Source organism: Phaseolus vulgaris, chromosome 4 (assembly GCF_051622355.1).
Source record: "Phaseolus vulgaris cultivar YP4 chromosome 4, ASM5162235v1, whole genome shotgun sequence".
In the NCBI taxonomy this organism is placed as follows: Eukaryota; Viridiplantae; Streptophyta; class Magnoliopsida; order Fabales; family Fabaceae; genus Phaseolus; species Phaseolus vulgaris.
This window is the reverse complement of record NC_143501.1, coordinates 8,859,452-8,870,637: the sequence shown is the minus strand read 5'-3', so window position 1 is coordinate 8,870,637 and position 11,186 is coordinate 8,859,452. Positions and strand designations below refer to the sequence as shown.

The window sequence follows — 11,186 nt, the reverse complement described above, 5'->3', positions numbered from 1 at the left end:
CTTTAACTATTGACCATCTAGACAAAATGCAACTTTGTTTAAAAGTCAAGCTTTATCATCTTTTACCAACCCTAGAGTGCTTGGTGGTTAATCCAATGGCTGAAACAGAAGATTGATGCTTCACAAACAAAGCACCATTGTTTTACCCTTTAATCAAAGATGACAAAACTATGTTCACCCACCCATTAGATGGAAACATATCTTTTATATTTACCAACTATGAAATACCAACTTCATATAATTTTTCTTAGTTTTAAAGTTTTCTTATATAATTAACTAACTTAAAAATAAAATTCTAAAAAACCATGTCCCTTAATAGTTAAAACAACTAATTAAGTTGTATGGAAACTAATAATCTCACAAAAAAGTGTCATCAATTATGATATTTATAATTTAAGTTTCTTTTCTATTTCGTTTTAAACGTGGTGAAAAGTCTTGTAACATTTATAATATCTTAATTTAATAGTGCTTTAATATATTTTTAAAATTGAAAATTGAACAAAATTCCAGATAATTAAAAACCAAGATTAAATGTGTAAACAATTCAAGGGTTTATAAAATGTTGAATAGTTAGAATTAAAGGAATGAAACTGTGGAAAAATGAAGAGAAGAAAATTATAAGAACTAAAACTATGACTGATAAGAAACATGGTGGTATTTCTGAGGTGTGAGTATAAATAAGGATGAATCATAGCAATGTTTAAACAAGACCCTTCACAGTGATAGTAAGAGAAGTCTGAAAAAGAAGAAAGAAGGTAAGAATGGGGCACAAGAACAGAGTTTTCTTGGCACTGATTGCTGCCATGATTGCAAAGGAGGTGTTTGCAGCACAACATGTAGTTGGTGGAAGCCAAGGCTGGGATCAATCCACAGACTTTAATTCATGGACTTCAGGCCAAACATTCAAGGTTGGAGATAAACTTGGTATGTTCCTTTTACATTACTACTAGGGTTTCATCCATGAGATGCATGAGTTTCTTTACATTTACACAACTTTAATATTTATAATCATCATTTAAATATGTGTTTACTTAAATAAAATTAAGTTTTTGTAAAATATTTATATTATTAAGTATCATTGTTTTAAAATTTGAGATATTGTCTTTAAAATTGGAATAGATTATGAGTTAGTTAATTAAAATAAAAGTAGACTTTAAATTTTCTGATGAAATAAATTTTGAAAATACATTAAGCATACTCTATGTTAAATATGGATGTACTTTTAATTATCTATAACATATGTTAAATTTTGTTATGAATTTTATATATTTTTTGTTTGTTATTTTGAGAGAAGAATAAATTTATAGTACTATAACTACGAATAAGACGATTTATTAAAAAAAATTATTAAATAAAAATTAATTTTTAGAGACCGAAAGAAAATTATTAGTGGATTGTGTTATTTGTTTTTTAAGTTTTATAAACAGCTTTCATGATTTATTTATTGGTAAGCATTTATGTAATAAAAAAATGTTTTATTATTTTTAACTTTTTATTGTTTAATTAGTTAATTTATGTATTTTAATATTATTATTCAACGACTGAATTTAAGAAAAAAAAGTATAAATTTTTGAATGCATCAATGTTGAGATTTTGCTTCAGTTTTATAATTTTTAAAAATAATACCAAATCGAGGTATTCACAGGTCATAATTAATAGGTTACCTAGAATTTATTTTGCATTTTTTTATTAACATATACAAAATAGATTTATTTTTTTTACATTTCATTAAAATTAATTTCATGTTCGATATTAGAATAGAGTGCCATATTATTATGATAATTTACTTTTAAATAATAAAAATTATTAATAGCATAATAAGCCACTCTTATTTATAGTCAAATTGTATGGATTCTCATAAGAACATAAATGAAGTTCAATTTGATACCTTCGTATTCAAAACCATTAATTAATTATAATAAGTAATAACATCAACACTAAAATTATAGGAATTACAATGAAAGACCAAATAATATTTGAGTAAATTAAAATTTTCATCATTGATTAATAACTTCAACAACAAAAATTCTTCTTTGGCACAATATTCTTCTTCATTTGATTGTATGGAAAAGTAAAAGATTACTTTTCATATTTTGTGGCTTGAAAGTATATTAAAAATTTGTTTCTTCCTTAGTTAGAGAGCCACTGGATGAAAAATTTAAATTTCCTTCCTTATTTTATATACGTGCAACATTTCTTATAGTAATAATATAATTGATTTTTAATGAAAAATATAAAATATTACAAAATAAAAATATTTTGCGTGATTGTACCATAGTTAAAAAAATATAGACCACTTCAATTTACCTTTACTAATTAAATATTTTATTTCCTTGAATATTAATTTATAATATTACCTTAGGATATTTTAATTTCTAATTACCTTTCTTCTTTGCTTATTTACAGCTTGGTGTATCCAAATTGAACAAATAAATAATTATATTTTAACAATTTATTTCTTTAAATTTAAATTATTCATTTATTATTCTTAAAAAAGTCTATACAACATAACTTAAATAGGAGATAAATTATATAATATATATATATATAAATATTTATACAATATTCTATCTCTTATACAAGAATTATCACAATTTTAAAAAAATTGTTAATTATATGAAATTAAAATCAGCCTTAAACCCTGTATATAGTATCAAAATTGTTAAAATACTTTACTTATAAAAAATATATATTAATAACATTGATATGGGTAATTTAAGTCTCGATTAATTACAATTAAAATTATTAATTCATTCTTTCTTTGGTGCTAAAAAAAATTCTATTATGTTTACTACCATATGATATAAAGTTGAAATTTCAAAATATATTTTAATTTTTTTTTATATTTACATATACAATTATAATTGAAATGCGGACATTGAATTATCATTAAAATAACTATTATAACGATCACTATTATAATTATACTTCTTACAATAATTTTTATTATTATTGTTATAATTACTACTACTAACATGATTATATTCTCAATGACAATAATTATATAAGGTGACTGTAATAACCACTGTAATCACAATAGCAATAATAATAAATTATAATCCTAGTAATAATTTGATAACAACTATAATAATGATTATAATAATAATGATGATATCATAATTATGATTACTATTTGATCTTATCCATAAATCATTGTCCAAAGCCTATATCAGTACCTTTTTGTTAAATAATATATTTTCATTACATTAAAGATTTCCTCTTCTCAAATCAAGGTTTCTTAGAAAATGGGTAATGGCTTCCACAATATGAAGATTTTTAAAAAAAATGATATTGTAATTGTAGTTATATCAACCCATTTATCCACAATTTTCAGATATATTAATTATTGCAACAAAATTGTGATTGCCACTACTGTCATAATTTAAAATTTGGTCTAAAAGCTACAATTGACAAAATTGAAAATCTTGAAGTTGTGTTGATAAAATTGATGAATATGGCATTGCAATTATTATTATAATTTTTTATTTCTTTTTGCAGTTTTCAAGTACAGTTCTTTGCATAGTGTGGTTGAACTGGGAAAAGAGAGTGCCTACAAGAATTGTGATATTAGCAGTCCAATCCAATCCTTGAGTAATGGCAATGATGTTGTGAAATTGGACAAACCAGGTACAAGGTACTTCACTTGTGGTACCTTGGGCCACTGTAGTCAAGGGATGAAGATGAAAATTACCATTGTTAAAGGGAATGCTCCTTCTCCTGCATCATCACCATCATCATTAACATCACCATCTCCCTCATCATCATCATCTTCCTTATCATCACCATCTTCTTCTTCTGCTACCACTGACACTGATACATCTTCAGGCTCACACTGCTTCACCTCTTTTATGTTCATTGTTGCATTATCTCTCACTGTAATGGTATCCTTGTTCTAATTGATTAAAATAAAGTTAGGTTTATGAATGTGACAAGTATGTCACTTGGGGGTATGATGTCATGGAAATTTCAATTCACCTCCTTGTATTCACCTAATTTTAATCAAAATTAGTCCCTTGTGGAAACATAAAATGGGACATGCATATGCCTTCTATGTAGTATTAAAAGTACACCCATATGAATAATATTTTTCCTTGTGTCTTATAATCACTTTTCTTAATTTTGTATAATGTAAATTCCACTTTCTTTTCATAAAATATGGAAAATTATAATGTAAACAAGATTATTAAAGACAATTTTTTATACATCATCAAATTAATCTCATCCACAAAGTTTTGATATATCATTGACTCACTACCAGAAAACAAAGATTTAGCGTGTGTCAGAAACGAACGCAAAATGCAAAAAATGGACGCATAAACGTTGGATTTTCGTTGGCCACAATTCCGATAAAAAAATCTTGGAAGCAAATGAAAAATAGTGTGGACCAACGAATTAGATGCATGTTGCATGGGCCAAACCTACACAAAATGGATACAAATTGCATAATCTTAGTGAACAAATATGCGACTGGATGAAATAAAAACTTGGACAAACTTTTCTTCTAGACTCAGCCGCTGAAGATAATTTTTCTTGGGTCTTCGAATCTTGATTTTTTAGACAATCCCAAGAAATCTTAAATCTCACCCTAAATTTGAGCCCATTCAGCAAAGGAAAGAAAAAGAAAAAAAAGTGTCAGAAAATGCAAAAGAAGCAAAAGAAACAAAAAGTAAAAAAATATCAAACACTTGCGAATCACTCAACACGAAGCGTATGCACTAAGCACAACGAAGAAACACCAACACGCTAGAGCACAAACCAACAACACCCAACAAAACAACCTGCAATAAATAAAAACCAAAAAAAGAAAAAAACCAACCACAGAGAAATCAGACTAGGATGGTAGAGAACAAAGAAAAATAACCAACAACACTCAAAGGAAGCAAATCAAAACCGAACAACCACTAAGGAGATCTTGGAGAGAATCTTGAAGTACTTTTTCAAAAACTTTCTAAACTTTCAATTCAAATCATTTAATTATATTTGTATAAAAGAAGGGTTAACAAAACTTTATAAATGTAGTTATTTATATATTTTAAACTAGTAATAATAGTTAATAAAATAAAAACATTGTGAAAAGTAAATATGTTTTTCCAAAACAAAATTCTTTTTTATAATAAAACTATAAAATAGAAAAAATATTTAAGAAAACAAAAAAAATGGTATTATTTTTATAATAAGAATTATAAAAAATCTGTGAAAAACAAAATAATATTATCTAATTATAAAATTTAAATAATTTTCTTAATAATTTTTTAATTATATATATATATACATACATATATATATATATGTGTGTGTGTGAAAGAAAACGAAGGCTATGCCTGTAGACCACTTAATAATTCCGTCTCTAACAAATATTGCTTGGTTTGATGATTGACAGAAAACAAAAAATACTAAAATTTCCAATTCTTAGTATAAAAAAAAGTAAATAACCTTTGGCCTTACTTATCATCACAAAACAGACTGGACAAATCTTGTTTGAATATAGTGATTTTAAGTTTAATTTAAAGTGTTCACTTGTATATTATAAATTTATTTTATCTTTCATTATTATATAAGATGTAAATAAATAAATAAAGGAAAGTGGAAAAATCTTATTACAGTATCTGAATTGGAAAAAGAAAAATTACCATTAATATTACCATTAATGTTATTTAACAAGGGAAGACGATTTGATTTGATTACTAAATAAAAACCTGTGGGGGCAAAAATAGGAAAATTTGAATATGGTTTACATCAATGTTGTATCTTGTCCTTCTCCACGCATGACCAAATAATGCAAAAATGAGGCTTCTTGCTGAATAGAGAGAATTGTCCCAATAAAGCTGCTTGTCCATTCATTGATATTTGATAAGAAAGCTTCACTTTCTCTTTGATTTTGTCAAGTGAGGAAACACTGTCAGAATGTTGTATGCCAGCAGATCCTGCCTTGTCAAGATCCCAATCACAGGAGACACCTATAAGGAGAACAAGTTTAAGGTTAATCACATATGACTATTTTACATAACTACACATTAATCTTAGATTCTCTTTTTGGTTAAATATGTGTTCTTCTATGTAAAATGAAGTATAAACTTTTGTGAAAAACAAAGAACAAGGTTAACACAATCCCATTTCAGAGGCAAAAAGAGAATTTATGTTGAAGGTCTAAACACTAACATTGTCATACTTAAACTTTAATGTTAGAATGGAAGTAATGTTCATTATGTGATTAATAAACTCACCCCAGATGCTTGATACTTTGGCACAACAAGCATATGGCGAAGTCCTACTTGTCTGAAGAGAACCAAGGCTTTTGCTACTGACATACTCTCCAGCACTGTAAAGGGAGTTGTATTGGTGAGAGGGTGAAGATCAACAAACATCTCCATTTCTTCTTTAGTCACGGCCACATCTTCAATGTTCCCTTCTCTCTCAGCCAGCTCTACCCATGTAAATTTCTCTCTCACTTCCCAGTCCTCAGTTCTCCTTTTCTCCTTCAAGAACCACTTCTTCTTAAGCACTTGAATAAGGTGTGCTCTCAGAATGATTCCATGCAGTTCTGTAGCCTCACTGGCCACTCCTATTGTTGGCACCACTCCACAATCCATGACAGGAAAACCATTATGTGTAGTGTTTTTCAAGGCATTGACTATATTGGCTACCTTTTCTACTCCTTTGAAGCTAATCACTGCTGGCTTCACATCAACAAGCTCTCCCACAGTGAGGTTTCTCATCCATGGCTCAGGGTTTGCATCCATGAAAGGGAGGCCTTTCAAGTGCAGTATGATGTCATAGATGCTTGGGTTGAAGCTGTCTCCAACAGTTTTAGCTATGAGGAGAACAATCATGGTTATTGGTAGTAGGAGAAGGTTGTTGGTTAGTTCAAGGAAGATCACACAAAGGGACACAGTCATTCTCATAGATCCAGCCATTAGTGAGGCTGCACCAAGGACTGCAAACAGCCCTTGATCAATGTTTGTATAAGATCTCATGAGGATTCCAAGAAGCCTGCCATAGCCGGACCCCATGAGAATGATTGGTAGGAAGAGCCCTGATGGCACAGCAATTCCAAAGGTGATTAGTCCTAGTATGCAATAGAGAGCAAAGAAAATTAGGATGGAGGATGGTTGGTACTCAAGAGGAGTGTTGGTTGAGAATATGTTTCTCACAGCATCATCATTGGTGGTCAGAAGCAGAGTAGCAAGATCATTGTAGTAGCCATTTGGGCAGTTGAATTGTTTGAAGTTTCCAGAACGCCCGTTGGTGGGGCACACTTCTGAAAGGGAAGAATCACAAGGGGTGCATTTTGCTAGGAATGGGAGACAATATTGGCATATTGATGTGACCATTGCAACTGAAAGACTGAGGAGAAGCTTGTATATTTTTCCTTTCCTGCAAAAATCCAAAGTGCTTGACTCACTACTATTTAACAGTCAAATAATCTGATACTAAATTTGGATTCTGCTAATTGGAAGTTTCATCTTAATTGGTAGATTACTTAACGTTCTAAGTTTTCTTAACACTTTATTTCACTAAAAAGAGATGAACTCAAGATTTACAAGGAGATTAAGGAGACTAATCTCCTTGTAACTCAAACCATCAAACTACTTCTAAGTTATAGCTTTGTTAATTTTATTTACAGCTGCTTTATATTCTTTTGGATTATATGGTGTACTATTTGACAGAAACAAGAGGACAGATTGAGATTAGAGAAGGTTGCTTACTGGTTGATGAGATTGTAGAGACGGAGGACTTTATGCAGAAGGTAGTTGTAAAGGCTTCCCAATACCCCACCAAGTACTCCAATGATAACAACAGGGATGACATCCATTACATTGTAGGTCACAGAGACATCACTCACATCAAACATGATTAGCCCCCCTTCACCAAAAAGACCACATTTTCCTTTATGGCAAAGTTCAATGGTGGCCCTTAGCACTACCACAACCACAGCTGTGCTGAAGAAAGTTCTCCAGAGGAGAGCACTTCTCCACCAAGTTGCCACCTCCTCAAGAGAAAATAGAACTCCACCCACAGGTGCCCTGAAAGCTGCACACACCCCTGAAGAAGCACCACAGGTGATGAGATCGCGACGGTCACGATCATTGTTGAAATACCTCAGCCAGCGCCATTTGATCCTATAATTGTCAGGGCCACCTTGGCCAAGTATGGAAGCAATGCAGCTACCAATGTGTACCAAGGGCCCCTCTTTTCCTAAATCTAGGCCTGCAGATACAGCTCCAATGCTTCCAATTATCTACACCAGCAAATATATTGGTTATGCAATGACAATTTTTATGTGAAAAGATCTATATTATTTGCAGCTCTGCATTATAGCAGTGCAATTGAGATCATATGATGCCATGTTCTTCTATCAATAATGATACATTTGTTTTTGTTGGATGAGACATACTAACTTGACTTGGCATATCTATAAGTTGTAAAGAGAATACTATTATTGACCCAACAACATCATTATTAAATTCATTCATCTTAGAAAATTCCAAGTGGTAAGGTTTGAAATCCATAATGCTTTGCTATTATAAGAAACAATTCCAGAATTCAGTGGTGCCATTAAGGAAATATTAAATTGTACTCATCTCTTTGTTTTTCAGATTTCACTAGATACTCCTCTTTTGGACCTATAGAAAACTTTATAGAGAACACTACAGTAACATAATGGTAATCATTGAAAAATTAACGATGAAAGAAAGTAATCCAAGATCAAGTAGGGACAGTTGAAGTAGCTTTATTTTTTTTCCCTGATGAGCCTATTTCCTAACCCTCAAAAAAAAAACTGTCAAAACAAGGAAGCCTTGTATATAAATTTTCACCTTCTTTGATGTGATGAGTTAATCAGAAGTAAAATGGTTGAGGCAGTGCAGCATTTAACATAAACAAACTTTTACCTTAACAAACAATGTTGTGGCACCATACATGTTGGGAGTATCAACCCCATTAAGATAAGCTTTGATTTCGGGTATTCCAGGTCCAGCAGCTGTGGGTGCAAAACACACACACAGAATAGAAGCAACAAATGTCAAAATGAAATTAGCTCCAGTGAAATATAGGAAACCTGTCAAGTACCTGCACCATATATCATATATTCATAGTCATTCACAGTTTTCACACAATTCATATAACAAAAATCTCACACGCAATTCTTTAATGCAAAACTTTGTTAAGAAAATTGTCAAAATAAACTTCTTGATTAAAGAACAATTTTGTAACTTTTATCTTATCCTGTTCTTTGTTTCAAACTATAAAACCTGTAAGATACCAAGGAAGCTGGATATATTGCAAATTTTTTTCTCTTCAGGGAAAAGGAAAGATATTTTTTTATTACTAGAGAGAATAGAAGGTGAGACAGGGTTGATCTGACCTTTCGTTTTGGATAAAGTTGACAACAGCAAGAAGCTTGTACCCTGCAATGTTCTCAACAGACAGATTGATCAAAGTGGCTATGATACCAGTGAGAAGTCCAACAAGGAAGGCAAGACTCCATTTCCAGAATATGTACTGCAACACTTGAGCTCTTGATCTGCTCCTCCAATCTTGTTTGAACAGGTCATTCTCATTGATCCTGCATAGAGAGCCCCTCTTCAAAATGAGTAAACTTTTTGGTGGGAAGACACAAATTAACATTTATACATGATAATTGAGCATGATGGTGTCTTATTCTGGTTTCTTACTCATAGTCCAAGCTTTCTATGTAGGAAACTTTTGCTCCAACAAGAGCAAGTGGATTGGAAGACAATGTCCTGTTCCTCTTGAGCAGTGGCTCATTCAGTGGATTGCTTTCTGGATCCCTTTCTTCAACCTCTTCCACCATGGTGTCATTCATTGATGTGCTTCCTTTAAGCAGACTAGATTCCTCACTCATTGGAACAACACACCAAACAGTTGAGGTACAGAAACTGATCAATATCTAGAGTTGACACCCTTAGAGAAAGATGTTTTGGATTGGAACAAAGTGCTCCAACTAGCCTTTAAATGTAAAAACAATTCAAAGTATTGATCATTTGTTTAAACTATGACATATATTATGCAAGATTGACAAAGTAAAACTAGTGGACCCCTCATTAGATAAGGTTATTATTTTTGCTGTGGTTAGCATGTATGATTATCTTTTAACTTTCTAAACACACAAAAATGTCAAACTTAATAAGAAATTGTCACATGATAAATCTGTTAATTTTTAGTGATAATTAAGATGAAGATTTTGTTATTAATTTAGAGTTGGCAAACCATACTTGCAAATTTAACTTCAATAATTGTAGGAGTAACTGTTACTACACATGTTTACAAAATTGTTCTTAAATCATAGGAATGGAAAGCGGGGACTCGTGGCTGTTTATCTTTCTGTGTGTTGTCTATTTATGTCTTTGTCTCACCAATAATTCATTGTGCAGTGAGAACATGACATATTTTTTATAATATGATTTTCTATTTATTTAGGACCAGTTGGCATGAGTTAATGGCACATGGTAGGCATGGATTTAAGGTATGATTGAGACTGATATTTAGGTACCTAAAGAAGCTTTCACATTTCATGTTACTTTAGATTTATTTCACAAACATTAAGAACTTTTTCTAACAAAATATAAGAAATAAAATTGACTTTTTCATGAAAGGTTAAATTTGTTTTTGTTTCTAATTATGACACCCAACATCAACAATAAATGATACATCATGTTCAAATTAATTTATTAACAAAAATAATTTTTTTATCAGCAATAAAAAATAAATAAATATAAGTCACTTTAAGAGTGGTCAAACCCTTATATATAATTACAACCTTAACCACTCTTAGTAGACACTCTCCCATGTATGTCTATACAGAACACTCCTAACTTAACCCAAACAAAGTCATTTGAGACAAACAATCATATGTCTTAAATAAATACATCATGTGATCATCTCCATACAAACTATCGGGTCTATGCACCAATCAGAAAAGGAGAAATGTGCAGAATGTGACTTGGATGTAACCTAATATCAAATCTTTAATTGAACCAACGCAAAAGCTTTCAGTACGTCTATTACTCTCCCTTTAAATATTACCTTATTTTTGTACTTCCAAACCTAGTTAACTATTGCAATTCAAATCCCTTCCCAAACTTCATTCAAGTACGTTGCTCATTATTTAACTTAATTTAAAATTAAAAAGAATAATTTTGAAGTAAACAATTTTTAATATCCTG

At 30.6% G+C, this 11,186-nt stretch overlaps 2 protein-coding genes across 2 annotated transcripts; one reads left to right on the top strand and one right to left on the bottom strand.

The window, feature by feature from the left end:
- Nucleotides 1-681: 681 nt before the first annotated feature.
- LOC137837121 (mavicyanin) lies at nucleotides 682-4,104 on the top strand. Its single transcript, XM_068645988.2, has 2 exons — nucleotides 682-924; nucleotides 3,499-4,104. The coding sequence occupies exons 1-2, from the start codon at nucleotides 762-764 to the stop codon at nucleotides 3,894-3,896; spliced, it is 561 nt and encodes a 186-aa protein (XP_068502089.1). The 5' UTR covers nucleotides 682-761; the 3' UTR covers nucleotides 3,897-4,104.
- A 1,503-nt stretch (nucleotides 4,105-5,607) lies between these two features.
- On the bottom strand, nucleotides 5,608-10,040 carry LOC137837120 (chloride channel protein CLC-b). The gene is made up of 6 exons (XM_068645987.1): nucleotides 9,675-10,040; nucleotides 9,365-9,565; nucleotides 8,892-9,069; nucleotides 7,707-8,239; nucleotides 6,225-7,374; nucleotides 5,608-5,957 (listed from the first exon to the last, which is right to left on the bottom strand). Exons 1-6 carry the CDS (start codon nucleotides 9,863-9,865, stop codon nucleotides 5,862-5,864), a joined length of 2,349 nt encoding a protein of 782 aa, XP_068502088.1. The 5' UTR covers nucleotides 9,866-10,040; the 3' UTR covers nucleotides 5,608-5,861.
- Nucleotides 10,041-11,186: the final 1,146 nt, after the last annotated feature.